At 38.1% G+C, this 15000-nt stretch overlaps 1 protein-coding gene across 1 annotated transcript in view; it reads left to right on the plus strand.

Moving 5' to 3' along the window:
* Positions 1-15000, plus strand: part of LOC137979602 (vacuolar protein sorting-associated protein 54-like) — a 29731-nt gene that overhangs the window by 8793 nt on the left and 5938 nt on the right. The window contains exons 7-24 of the mRNA XM_068826905.1: positions 562-661; positions 2452-2594; positions 3239-3374; positions 3626-3733; positions 4446-4492; positions 5271-5373; positions 5839-5975; positions 6423-6552; positions 6832-7124; positions 9827-9906; positions 9991-10029; positions 11313-11385; positions 12133-12238; positions 12418-12505; positions 12674-12795; positions 14116-14196; positions 14279-14386; positions 14856-14950. Of these exons, the coding sequence (XP_068683006.1) occupies positions 562-661; positions 2452-2594; positions 3239-3374; positions 3626-3733; positions 4446-4492; positions 5271-5373; positions 5839-5975; positions 6423-6552; positions 6832-7124; positions 9827-9906; positions 9991-10029; positions 11313-11385; positions 12133-12238; positions 12418-12505; positions 12674-12795; positions 14116-14196; positions 14279-14386; positions 14856-14950 (1989 nt within the window). The remainder of the gene's footprint in view (positions 1-561; positions 662-2451; positions 2595-3238; positions 3375-3625; positions 3734-4445; positions 4493-5270; positions 5374-5838; positions 5976-6422; positions 6553-6831; positions 7125-9826; positions 9907-9990; positions 10030-11312; positions 11386-12132; positions 12239-12417; positions 12506-12673; positions 12796-14115; positions 14197-14278; positions 14387-14855; positions 14951-15000) is intronic.

Genomic DNA, 15000 nt, shown 5'->3' on the forward strand with positions numbered 1-15000 from the left:
ACGGAAAAAAAACAAAAAAACAAAAACAAAATAAAATAAAATAAATAAAAAAAAAGAAAACAAACAAACTAAACGCAGACCTCGACTGGGTTTGCCATAGGCAACCCAGTAATTAATTAACAATGAACGAAAATCAGGGCAAATGTTGGTTTTTGAGGAGAGGGGAAACCGGAGTACCTGGAGAAAACCTCTCGGTGCAGAGTAGAGAACCAACAAACTCAACCCACATATGATGCCGAGTCTGGGAATCAAACCCGGGCCACATTGGTGGAAGGCGTTTGCGCCATTCCTGTGCAGGAAGTTTCATGCATGTTTATTAAGGCAAAGCAATCCTGATGACTCGGTGACGATGTTATGACATTTTAAGCACACCTTAAGGGAAACAGCCACACTATGAGACTGAGTAGGTGCCAGTATGCTCACAAGTTTGCTTAGCAGGGAACCCACACAAAACCACAGGCGGAGGTGAAAGGGCTCTTGTTGAGATAAAGGGCATACATACTTCACCCAGCTGTTATTATTTGTGCTTAGAATATTAACATATTTTTCTATAAATTTCAGAACGAAAGTTCATAAGGTACAAGAGGTCTTATGTTCTGGATTCTTGAAGGTTCTGCGGTTGTCATCTTTGCGATCAAGATACCTTAGTGTGTATGAAAAGGTAAAAGGGTACAGATACAAAATTGTTCCTAAAATGTATGATGATGATGATGAACTTTATTGAAGTCTCAAGTCTTATAGCTCTGAGGCACAGCCTTATTAATTGGGGAGACTGTATATATATATATATATATATATATATATATATATATATACAGTATATAACTCTAAATGCACATTAAAAGTCTAGTTCTAAAAATAACTACCTGATAGGTAACCCTCCCTGGATCATAAAAGAGTAAGAAGCAAGGCGAACTGATTGCTGACTCTTGCAAAGGACACAGTCGTTACTCGAGTCGTCTATTAACGAGCCTAGGTCTGTCTGTCTGATGCCTTTTTTAAAGTTACTGGTTGTAGGTGCTCATCTTAGCTCCCGGTTAATTTTGGACCAAAGAAGTGGTCCAAAATGCCTGAGAGAGTGTTTGCTGTATTTTGTAGTATTGAAGCTTTCCTGTCTGAAAACTGCATTTCTGAGATCATCATTATGGTTAATTGTACGACTAGTGTTGAATAGTTCAGTTACTGAGCTAGGCAACATGCCGTGCTTTATTTTGAACATGAAAATGGCTATGTCCTGAAGTCTCCAATTGTAAAGTGTTGTCATTTTTACTCTTCTTAGGAGGTCATCGTATGATGCGGACCAGTCATTGTAGACTGTCCGTAAGCCCCTTTCGTTAATGCGCTCCAGTTTCCGCCTGTCACTAGCCTTTCCAAACGAGACTACAGTATGTGATGTGTGGCATAATGGCTGTTTTATAGATTGTTAGTTTTGCTGTTGTGAGGATCAGGTTCCTTAATCTAGATAACATGCCAATACGTCTGCTTGTTTTGGCGCAAATTTGCTTAATATGTTCCGAGAACTGTAGGTTTACATCGAGTATCACCCCCAGTGGTATAATCTCTTGAGCCTGCCGAATTGTATGATTGTCGGTGTGCACCACCTTCATACATGTAGCTTCTTGCTTGGCTCTTGACATAACCAGTACTTGACATTTCGACGGATTACCTGAAAGTTAGTTGGATTTATACCAGCGAGCTGTTGTATTCCCATCCTCCTCATCAGACCACTGACGACATCGTCAATCTTCTCACCCGAAATATATGTTTGGTGGTCGTCAGCGTAAGCACTTAGTTGAGATTGAATATTTTCATAAAACAAATGGTTTTGATAAAAGTTCCACAACACTGGGCCAAGTGGCGACCCCTGAGGGCATCCACGTTTTACTAATTTCCATTCACTACAGGTGTCGCCTAGTTGTACCCTGCTTTTCCTGTTAGTAAAGTAGGACTTTAAAAGTGCCAAGTAGTTGCTACATACATAGACCATAAGCTTGGAGCTTTGAGAGAAGCAAGTCAGGGAATAAGCATTCAAAAGCTTTGCGCATGTCAGTAGATAATACTCCAACTGTGTGGGTAATGTCAAGAGATCTCTTGCATTCTAATCTACCAAATGCACTAACGTAGTTTCGCAACTATATCATTTACGGTATGATGAATTCAAGCGGTCAAAGACTTTGTTAGATAGTGGTTCGAGTTGGACCACAAGTAGCTTTTCAAACACCTTGTCCACTGTTACCAACACAGTAACAGGTGGGTAGTTGCATTGTTCAGCACATTGTCTTTCTTAAATATAGGCCTCCATTCTCCCCACTTCCACTGTTCTGGCCACATACCCTGGAACAGTGGAAGTGGGGAGAATGGACGCCTATGTAACTCCTAAGTAACTATGTATCTTCATCAAAGAATATCTTTTGTATTCACAATTATTGTGTTTCTCTTTCTTTATCTCAGCTGAAGCTGATGGCCACAGTTCATCAAACTCAGCCCACAATTCAGCTTTTATTGTCGACATCTGACTTTGTCGGTGCATTGGACCTAATCACTACCACCCAAGAGGTTCTACAACAAGAGCTTGCTGGCATTCAGAGTTTTAGGTACACATTAAAAAAAACAATTTTTTTTTTCAATTTTGTGGCCATTAAAAAAATTAGTAAAAGGGCAAGGTTTGCTATGTCAATCACCAACAAGAGTGAATTTTACCTCAATTGCTTGTAATCTCACAGTCTGATTGGCTAATTTGCCATTGTCGATAAGAGTTTAGACAACTACATGTATGCTCCTGTGCATTGTGCTTGAGTCAACCTGTCATGCAACTATTTATCAGAAACACTCCTATTGGGAAATAAACCAATCCAATTGCGGGAAAGTTATAGACAACCCTTGGTCTTTCTTTGTGTCACATCGATCCTGGTCACGCTCTGAAATAAACATTAATTTTCCTTTGATGTTGAACATTGTGGTAAAAAAACAAATAATATTGAATGTGGTTCAGCGTTGTCTGTACTCCCATCAACAATGATATATTAGTCATCATAGTGGTCAAAATGTTGTGGACTCACGAGGTGCAGGAAACAACAACTTCGATTTTTAACTATTTTATTAGCGGTAACTTTATAGTACTGAAAAGCACAGTGAAATCCATATTAACATTGGCCCAGGTACTATAAGATAATAGGCCAACAGATTGATGTGTTGTCTGTTACTCACTAGATTTGTGATTTGCAATAATATTGTGCAGGCATTTGGGCTCGCAGTTAGCGGAACTTGAGAGAGTGATTGAACGAATGATGGAAGCTGATTTTGTGGAGTTTGCTACAGCTAATCTTAGCAGAACCATGGAGGATGACTTAGGTGGTGAAGAATTAGTTGATGAGGTGTGTACTGAGCAGTTTGATCAGGTGCCCTGAAACAGGCATGTTAACTTGTGAGATGTTTGTGTAGCACTTTGCGCCATTAAACGAAAGCACTGTACTTCATTTTGTGGGGACCTACCCCTTATCAGTTATATTATTGCATGAAAATGATGGAATTTTAATGTTGTTTAACTCAGCACCAGTGAAGATTCATTTTGAATGCAGTGAAAAGTGAATTTCATTTTAATGTCTGTTTTATTTTTTCAAAACAGGATAGACTTATGTCTGTCTTGTTTGGTCTTCTCCGGAAACACAAGTTTCACTTCCTACACCCATATCGCGATGAGGCATATTCAACAATAAAGGCAACCATAAGACAGGTATGCAGCGACTCTCTGTAAAGGAACTCTAAGGGAGAATGATCCCTGCATTTCCTGGCTGCTTAAGCAGTTCCAGGCTTGAAAAGGACTTGAACCCATGGCCATTTCATTGCTCTACACTGCTCTGCCATCGGAGCTATCAAGGCTTCTGGGAGCTATCGGTAGTCACAAAAGTTAAGTTGGGTGAGTTATGCTGCAGACTCAAAAAAATGTAATGTCATAGCAAGGCCTGGACCCTGGTAATGAAGTTGTTTTAGCAAAAGGGTATCCTCTTTCACTTTTTCCCAGCAAATAACACAAGTGGGATTGGTTGGAGGCAGTGTGGCCCAGTGGTTAGGGTGCTTGCCTTGAGATCCGGAGATCCCGGGTTCAAGACCGGCTCGGACCACACATTGAACTTGTTCCTGGTTGTCCCTGGTTTAACTTCCCAGCTGCACTTGTAAATAGCCAACTGGTTTGCCTCCGGCCAGTTGGGATTCTTAACAGTTGTAGTTGTCGTGTTCTGTTGTTTCTTTGATTGTGTTTCATTGACCCTGAAAAGCCCCTATGGGGAGCAGTCAATTAAGTATGTATTGTATTGTAAAAGCCTTACAAGCTCAGTGCCCAACAAACAAATGAGCACCAGTAGCCTTTTGCAAGAGTTGAAATTCTCAATGTAGAAGAATTTCATAGCATAGTAACATGACTTTTTTCCTTTTTTCCATGTAAACAGACAGTTCAAAATTTTGTGGCTGTGACTAATGATAATGAAGAAGAGAGGTAAAGTAAATTACTTTTGTACCATAACTGAATCAGCCTCTTATTGATGGTGGATACAAAAAAACAAGTATCAATTTTTTAGGCATTCTAGTTACTAAGTCTTTCTCTAATCTTGGATCCAATGTCTCAAAAACTTATGGAACTTTTCAAGTGTGTTTCAGATGCCATAAATCACTCCTTATTTTAAAAATATGTTTTTAGGGAAATGCCTTAAAAATAGGCTTGTTTCGAATTGAGTAGCAACAACAGAGTTAAGGTTCAGGGGAATAGTATTTTCTTTTGTTCAAAACAAAGGAAAATGCGAATTATTTGCCTGAACCTCGATTCTGTTCTTTTAATTTGTTACTGCACAATTTAAAACTAGCCTATTACCTTGTTTCCTAGCTTGAAGCCTGCTTAGTACCAGTCTTGAGTTTCCTCATTCTGCTTTCAATTGATGCTATATGTTTCCATATAGCAGTTAACTGCAATAATATCAGTGTCAGGGTTTGTTTGGATCAGGTTTAATTACTATGACAAGGCTACAGGTTTAGTGGTACTATTATTACTGGATTTTGTGCCAATTGTGAGAGTGTCCAGAAGTGCTTGATGTGATTCACATTTCATTAGTAAATGGTACAGAGTGTCCAGGCTATCACCTTATCCCTAACCAGAACTTAATACATGATTATACTCAAGGAGACACTTTGTGGTGTCTATGCCAAGGACGTTGAAATCCATTATACAACCTTTATGGCACGTGGAGGCCAATTTGTCGGTGTGTTTATTATTTCTCTAGTCAAAGTATTGGGGACACCATGAGAAGCTTGGATTTCCTCCATTGGATGGAAATGCTTAAGAAGGTGTTCAATTCATCTCTCAATGTCTTGATGAGAATGCAGGTACTGTACATAGATTTTGATGCAAATAAATGGCGTTTTTTGTCTTGCTTGAAACTGTCTGGGTGTGTCTCCTTCATTTCTTATACAGGAGGCAGTGCGGCTCATTTGTTAGGGTGCTCACCTTGAGATCCAGGGATCCTGGGTTCAAGACACATATGTATTGACCACTCGTTGAATTTGTTCCTGGTAGTTCCTAGTGGTTCAACTTCTCAGCTACACTTGAAAAATAGCCAACTAGCTTGCCTCCGGCCAGTTGGGATTCTTAACAGTTGTTGTTGAGTGTTCTTTTAGAACTGTCATGATTGTGTTTCATGGGCCCAGTAAAGCCCCCATGGGGAGTGGTCAATTAAGTATAATAATTGTATAATTGTATTTATTTATTGTATTCTTTTTTTCATGTTTAAACTGTCTGTAACTGCTAACATACCGTGTAATAATACTACTATTATATTCACCTGTTCGAAGGTACTGCATTCAAGCATTGTGCGTGTGTTGGTGATGGCAGCTGGGGGATCCAAAGCCTGTTCAAACCCAAACCTTGATGAGTCAGAAAATGCAGATGTGCTGGAATCTGAAACTAATTTTCTTAACACACCAGTCTGGTGAGAAAAACAACCTGGCCTGGATTGCTCAAGGCATGTTTAGCGCTAACTAGTGTCAAATACCATGGAAACCTCTTAACTAACAGTTAGCGCTAAGCAGGCTTTGAGCAACCGACCTCTGGCTGATTTACTCATAATAATGATGTATCTCTTTACATTTACCCCAGGGTACCCAGGGCTGCCCTGGGTATCTTCCTTATCTTACCTTGCAGAAAGGTTTTAGAGATTTCTCTTGTGCCGTGGCTTAAACAGCCATGTAAACAAATTCGCTTGACTGTCAACCCAAGCACTGAAATTGTGTCCCCCTCTATCCCACAGAACTTTGTCTTGTCCTATTTCAGGACTATGTTCTACAGTTCTACATGAACCAGTGATTTCACACAGAAGGAAAGATTAACTTTGGAGAAAAGTGTTGGATATTTACTACATTTCTCTTCTTTTTTGCAGTAGTGGCATGGACATCTTGATTTCTGCATCTGACTTCCGTAAACTCACGCAAGAGAGTAAAGAGTTACTGTGTGCAGCATGTGAAATGGCACAGCTGCGTTGCGCCAAACTTATTAATGTCAGAGGAAAGGTGAGCTGGGGGTTTTGTAATCACTTTATATTGTGCATGCAAACCTAGTTGGAATTTGAAAAGGTGCCAGAAAGGTCAAAACAATATTCATTGATTATTTATTTTGCTTGTCCTGGTCGGGAAGTACCGGTAGCATTTGTGGCCATTTTAAAAGATAATCCAAGCTGCCAAGATGAAAACAACCAGGCAAAGTCATTTCAAATTCTACAGCTGCATGCTCCTCAGGTACCTAACTTCTACTCCTGCTCCATGATGTGGCTGTTATTTCCATTCTTTCAGGCAGGTAATTTGGACAGCTTAACATCGTCAGAGTTTGTAGGCCTGACTCGCATGGTAGAAGACTTTGTGATGGAGTGCGAAAAGATTTGTGGAAGGCAGAGCCATAGTCTCAGAGCCACCCTGCTTACACAAGCAAAGAAATTTGTGGAAAGATTCCATGAAGAAAGGAAAAATAAATTAAGGTTTGAAAGGCAGCCACTTGTTAGGCAGAGCCATAGTCTCAGAGCCACCCTGCTTACACAAGCAAAGAAATTTGTGGAAAGATTCCATGAAGAAAGGAAAAATAAATTAAGGTTTGAAAGGCAGCCACTTGTTAGAAATTGAATAAAGTCATCCAACTCACCAAAAATTTCAAAGGAAGTTGTCACTCCCAAGAGTTAAGCTCTCTTCCTCTCTTGGAATGTATTAATTATACAATATATACATTCAGTGGGATTTTAAGCTTGAAAAAAGCAAAGGAAGTAATTCAAATAAACGGCACAGCATGATTAAACACGACTGAAAGGAGGCAACCATTTGTCGTTTGGCTTTTTATAATAATTATTAGAAAACACATTGGATTTGAATTTGGGACTATGGAAGACAGTAGGTTGTCATAGTCGGATTTGAATCTGAAAGTATCAACATACATTTGTGGTCTGCTCACTTGAACTTGACATACAACAAAATAAAAGTCATAAACACAGGTGCCCAAGCTCAGTGTGATGGAAAGCCATCGTACTGGAAAGCTGGTTTACTAACTTAGAACAGACACCTACAAACCGATGCCTACAACTTCCTGCACCCTACAAACGACTCATCGACAACATCAACAGACAAACAACACACTGATTTACTCTCACAGTAGTGCCCGACGTATTTTATGGTACACGCACTGACCTTAGACCTATAGATGGATCGAAACGCACCTATCACTGTTTAGTCTTCCCAGCCAATTACATCTAGGCTCAACTGACAGTCGACCAATAACATCACGAATAAGTTGACCAATGACATCTACGACCGGAGTTCTTATAGTATCTAGTACTGATGTTACACAAATCACTTGACTTCCGCTCTTGTCGAAACGTCAGTCAATGTCATCTCAAACAGTCCTTCTCAGGACTACACTCACCCGGACGATCGTACTTTACTTAATGATATGACTCCTGGGTTCAAGCCATCTACAAAAATATAAGGATTGTATGGGAATCCCGATAAAAGACTTGAGAAGACAATCATTATATGAAATTTTTTTTAATAATTAACCCTTTCCCTCGTAAGAGTGACGCTTACAGATTTTATTCTGTCTAACGCCAGACAATGTACTCGTCAATGGGAGACTTTTCAGGAGTGAAAGGGTTAGTGCCATTTTCAATTTCTCGGTTGTCAATAGTTTAATAAAATCCCAAGGCTGCACACTAAATCCTCAGGAGCCCACCAAATTGAGTTAAATATTCCAGGATAAAATATTCCCACAGTTACAATTCCACATCGGAATCAAATGACAAAGATTAAACTTTCATTTCAACCCACCAACAAAGCAACAACAGCCCTGCAAGCGACCTCAGGCAGTAGTTTGTCCACTCAGAACCAAAATCATTTTTGGAAGGTGGATTTCTCAGCAATGTTGGACGGTTGAACTTTGTAACCAGCTTTGTAACCCTGTCCGCTTTAACAAAGGGTCCTAGACTGCAGTTTGTCAACAACACATTTTTTTTATTTGTGTTTTTTAAGTTTGTCAACATGAAGGAGGCATGACTGTGATTGGACAAGCAAGACAATGCAATCATTTCGTGACCCAGGGGATAAAAAAATGTGTCGTCTAGGACCCTTTGTAAAAGCGTCCAACATTGCTGCGAAATCCACCTTCCAAAAATCATTTTAGTTTCTATCGAGTGGACAAACTACCGCCCGAGGTCACTCGCAGGGCTGCTATGGCTTTGTTGGTGGGTTTAAATGAAAGTTAATCATTGTCAGTAATGTTTATTCTGATTTGGAATTGTAACTGTGGGAATATTTTATCCAGGAATATTTTACTCAATTTGGTGGGCTCCTGATCTTGAGGATTTACTGTTCAGCCTTGGGATTTTTTTAAACCATTGACAACCGAAGAATTGAAAACGGCTCAAATCACATTGGATCTGGAAAGAAAACAAACAGAAAAGGAAGCCACCCACCATGGTAATAAGGTTAATTAATTAAGGTTTTTAATTGAGAATTTTTTTTACATATAATTATTGTCTTCTCAAGTCTTTTATCAGGATTCCCATACAAATCCTTATATTATTGTTGGCTTAATTCCTTCATACTGAGCTTGGGGCACCTGTGTGTTAAAATCAATAAATAATTTCCACCAAGAAGCATTTACCCTTTTGCCTAAGACAAGTAAAATTGTGTGGCTTTAGACAGAGTAAAATCTGTAGGTAGCTGTTTAAGGTGGGAAAGGGTTAAAGGAGAAGTTCACTTCAAAATGACAATCCTTTTTTTATCGATTAATAGAAAGTTTTTGAGGAGAACAGCTTTCAACCGGAATCTCAATCTTGAAATAGCTTTCTAACTTGTTAAAAATACACACATGCAGGCTGCCATCTTGGACGATATGTGACGTCATTGAGCTCAACACACAATGCTGTTGAGATTCCTCTTCGTATTCCAGTCTCGCCCTTTTTTCTCAGAAACATAAATTGGTCAAATAGGTTAGAAGGACGAAACACTGTTCATGTTGTTCACATTTCCGAGAGAAAAGTGGGATCAGCTGAACTCGTTGACATCACGTATAATCCAAATGGAGGCCTGCATGTGTGTTTTCACAAGGTTAGAAAGCTATTTCAAGATTGGAATTTTGGTTAGACGTTGTTCTCCTCATGAACTTTCTATCAATCGATAAAAAAAGGATTGTCATTTTGGAGTGAACTTCTCCTTTAAACGTATCTTGATTAAAATTCTCTGCATTTTACCAACTAAGTACACAAGAAATTTTATTTTCACATAAACTTGTAATTTTGTCTTGCAGTTTGATATTGGATAATGAAAGGTGGAAACAAGCAGATGTTCCATCAGAACTTCAGTGTTTAGTTGATTCTTTAGTTGATGGTGAGAATTTGTTTTGGTTTCTTGAATTCTTTCCTTTTTAACTCACTAAAATTTGGATTCATGTTGAGGTATTGTTTTCATCAGGAATCTACCCACGGGGAAAGGAACCCAAATTTTCCATTGGTAAGTAAACACAAGAGCATTATAATATTATTATTGTATGAAAGGGTTAGTTTCTAAAGGAACTGTGGGACTGCATTGGTGGGCTGTGAGCAGAGACCCTTCAGCCTTCCTACTAGTAGATAAGTCAGGAAGAGGAAGGGACCCCTTTCTTTGTTGAGCATGTGTTAAAAATTCAAATGTACTTGGGTGTCAGTCATGCATGACCAGTAACTGCAAACCGCAAACTAAAACAAAAAGTCTAGATATTTTTGAACAACTCTCACTGGTTAAAATACGACAACCAAGGAATCATTTCCTAAGAAACTCAAGGTAGTTCATACTTTTAAAGTGCAAATTCATTTTTTACTGAAAATGTAAAACTTTCTGGCAGACTATAGTGTCTGTAACTGATATACAGAGGAAATACTCATGGGGAAATTTAAACAATTAAAAATTGCTACGCTGTTGTACATCTGTAAATTTCAAAAAACACTATTGATGACTTGTGGCACATAGTATTACATATTCAACAATCCTAGAATTTGTGAGACTATACAAGATACTAAAACAGTCAGCGATGAATTAGGAAAGGGGGCACATACATACCGGTATTTAATAATCATGCGACAATTAAGTCGAAACTGGACTGACTCATCCATTTCTTTGGATAAGCGGAAAATCAAAGAAAGTTTGAAGTGGTTGGAAGAGGTCCCTTCCTAGAAACACAAGAATTTTTCATTTGCTGTGATGAATAGCTAATGCTCAAACCATCAGCTCACAAATCTTCTTTTTTAATTTACATTTATCGACTGGTTGGATAAAACGAAATTTTAGCATTGCATTGTAGCTTAAGGTAGGGGCCTCCAGTTGATAATTAAAATCATCTAGCGTCAGACAGAGTTAATAAAATCCCAGGAGTCAATGGGCTAAATTGAGAACTCCATACAACAAAGATGTTAGTAAATGCAATGTAAAAGACATTTGTTAGGTTGAAATTCCTATCAAGGTGAATTCCTGACTTAATAAAATTAAAAGAATCCTACTTCCAAATATGTCCAGATACTCCCTAGTACAGAGCCCACCTTGATTCCTCCAGGATTTGCTGTTGGTACCCTGCCTAGAAAATAACTCTTGGTCCTCTTGCATGTCCTTTGCAAAACATAAATCAATTCTTTGCAAATAAAATTGTTTATACAAAGAAGGGAACATAGTTCGAAATTTGTGTGGCTCTGTGAAGGTAGAAGGTTCTTCACCGTTCTTGTGTTAAATAATACTCACCAACACTGCATCTGCGTCTTACACAGGCCCCACAGTAGCAAATGAACAGAAACCATCATCTGAATTAGTGGTGAATGGGCAACGATTTGCAGTTGTTGGGTAAGCAGTCATTTTTGAAACTTAACATTGCTTTACATTTCTTAACCCTGGCCTGCCTAAGTTTTTCCACGAGAAATGAATTTTAATAATTTATTATTCCTCAATAATAATTTTAATCTTAATAATTTATTAAGACTCAACAACAGTTCCATTGATGACTTTAAAAGAAGTTTAAAAACTTATCTTTTTAAATTAGCTTTTTGATTTCCATATTCGTACATTTTTTAGATTTTTATCTTTATGTTTTAACCTGTCTTTGTAAAAAGCATTGAGACTTACGTGACATGCGTTTTTAAGAAATAAAGTATTATTATTATTATTATTATTATTATTTTCACAATATCAAAGAAGAGGTTAATAATATTTCAGGCCAAGAATAAATGATAAGTGATGATGGGTATACATGCAGTTCTAAAATGCTCAATAGATCAAGCTTTGCAATATGGGATAAAATGTTTACTGGAAGATGTCATAACCATGAGAACTTAATTAGCTGTTAAGCTTGCTGTCAAAAACTCGTTTGGAAAAATTTTCATGGAGTAAAGAAGTGGAAAGCATAGAAATTAGGAAGATAGATGTAAGGTAAGAGAGCTAGCAGGATAGGAAGTGCAGGTGACAAAAAAGTTCATCATCATGCAGCTGGTTTTATCGATCTAAGAGTTTTATGACTGAAACATTAAACTTGACATTTTATTCATGTGATGATAACATTTGTCAACTTTTGCTCTTTTATTTTAATTTTGTCAGGACTGTGCTGTTACTAATAAACATGTTAGTAGAATACTGTCAATGTGTTGATGACACTCCAATGTTAGTCACGGACATCATGAACAAACTCTTTGAGACTTTGAAGGTCAGAATAATAATAACTATCATTATTATTAGGGATGATCTATCCAGTAAAACCCCCAAGGGGCCCAGGATCTTGCTTAAACCCCACTGACAGCTATCCATAACTGCACATATGTTTGGTGATCTTTCGTGGTGACATTGAGAGCTCATTAATTAAGCAATGCTTATTTTTGTGTTTAGATGTTCAACTCCAGAACATGTCAGTTGGTTCTTGGTGCTGGAGCCCTTCAGCTTGTTGGCCTTAAGACAATCACAGCCAAGCATTTAGGTAAATTAAACATCACTATACTGTACTTTAAATCAAAACCTCACAGGCAGCTATCAAATCATATTAGTTTCGTGTTACTGAAAAGAAAGAGTCATGCTTTTGTGGTGATTATAGTCAAGAAGGGTGTGAAGTGCTTGACTTGGCTTTGTACTGGTTTGTAATTCACAGCTCTTGCTGCACAGTGTTTAGAGGTTGTGACAATCCACATTCCTGTATTTAAAGGACACTTTGAACAACGGCTTCCTCCAAAGCAGTATGTACTGTTGTCACAGTTTGATCAGATACTCAAGGTTAGTAGCGTTGACCCTTTGGTTTGAGTGTCTGTTCTCTTTGGTCATGGAATACTAATACACTGTATGCAATAGGGGCTTTTTGCCATGTGAAACAACAAGCTGCAGTAACAACCTGTAAACTTATTTTTTCCAATACTTGGCACCAAAGATTTAAAGTTACACCCAGCCAAGTTTTGACTTGTTCGTAAACTCAAGGTCTAAAAGATAAGGACAGTTCAAATATTCTATGGATCTAATAATCATATTATTCTGTTTTAAAACAAACAGAATGATTCAATCCTTGCTAAGCTCCTGGTTTAGCACCTACATATTTATGCTTTTGTTGTATTCTTAAGAATTGAACATTGTCATTGAATTGCAAGTAAATATTTTATAGCTTTTCAGAAATGGTGTAATATATATCTAACTGGATTTGTCAAAAGGTGCCTGCAGAAATTGTGAAAACAAGCCATTTCTGCCACCGTCAAAGACTTAAAGAAAAGCTACCCTCCCCACCCCTGTGCTTTGGTCAGACGACCAACAATCACCTACCCACACCACAGTGTGGGTTCACTCTAATTGGAAAAATTGCCAATGAAGACATGCTACAGTGTAAAGTCTGACTTAACAAGGCCACAAACTCTAACTGCAGTTAAAGTCTCAAAGCAGCAACCCCCCCAGCCCTGTGCTTTTGACACACAACTCACAGTTAGAACTGTCCCTGGGCTGTTTGGCAAAGCAGGCCTTGACGGCAAGCCCTCTCAATTTTGAGAGGCCACAATGGCTTGAACACGGGCTGCGCCCGTGCTCAAGCGAAAACTCCAGTAGCTACCTTTTAGCAAATTCGCTCAGAGATATATATATACATATACATATACATATACATATACATATACATATACATATACATATACATATACATATACATATACATATACATATACATATACATATATATATATATATAACTGCAGACAGTACTGTTTCGGCCTTCTGGGCCTCATCAGTGCAGTGCTGATGTCTAGGATGGAGGTTAAGCTATAAAGCCACCCCAGATGTCCCACGCAATTATGCAGCAGAATTATTTGAGATCTTGAACTTAAAAGTGACTGTAAAACTTTCTAAACACCACAATTTTTTTATCACTCATTTTCAAAATTATTTTTATTCAAGCTTTGGCTTGCCAAATGCAAAACTAGAGCAGCAAGCTTAATCTGCCTTAATTAATTGTTTTGACATCTTATGAAAGATGAGCTGCCATTATTTAGTTTTGTCTGGTTTGATTAGCCTCTTATAACTTGATTTCTTTCAATTTTGTACTGCAACTGTTCTCTGCAGGATTACAACAACCACCGTCAAGAACTGTTTAGTAAGATTGTAAACCTAATGGAAGAGGTATTCAGGAGCATTTTCTCAAAGGTAAATGCCTATCTCCTAATGAGAAATCTTCTGTACCTTTAAGAATTCTGCATTTTTGTAAAATTAACCTTCTCTTAAACAGTGGGAAGTGAAAGCCCCAATGCCATCTCAGTCAATGCGCAGTGCTGTCAAGCAAGTCACAAAACTACACGAATCTTTATCTCCTGTTTTACCAGAAGCTCACATAGAGGTGAGTTGATTCCAAAATTTTATTTGCACTTTTCTTTTTAATATTTGGTGGCAAATCATTACTCATTGTGGTGATTAAAAAGGACTAGATTCCCATAATGCGAGAGCGAGAGCAAAGAATTTAGCTCAGAGGAATACTTTCAATATTCTCCTGAACCTTATCATGTTTTCCCATTTCATTGCTGCATAATACTCCATATTAAACCAAGACCCCTTTTGAAGACCCCATTTGAGTCAGCCTTTACAGCTTATGTTACAACTGACACCTTCATAATAATATTTTCATCATAAGGTGCTTGCTGAATAGCAGAACTTTGTGCCTTGCACAGACATTTGACATCAGTAAAGGACCTGTCACTAAATACTGAATGTAGGGTCTTTTCTTTGCCAAAAACGAAGATCTGAATGCTGTCTGCAATGGTTATTTTTGTTATTTGAAAAATACGCTTTTTTTTTTCATTTTTTTCCAGTCTATTTTCCGAGACATAAAGAGAGTTTTTAAGGACATTCTGGCACACAAACTAGATAAGTTGGGTGTCAGCAATGATGGTGGACCACAACATGGGTAGGTACAGTATCAAATAAAATAAAATTGCCAAAACCAGGAAAGGCCAA

This window comes from Montipora foliosa, chromosome 12, assembly GCF_036669935.1.
Source record: "Montipora foliosa isolate CH-2021 chromosome 12, ASM3666993v2, whole genome shotgun sequence".
Taxonomy (NCBI): Eukaryota; Metazoa; Cnidaria; class Anthozoa; order Scleractinia; family Acroporidae; genus Montipora; species Montipora foliosa.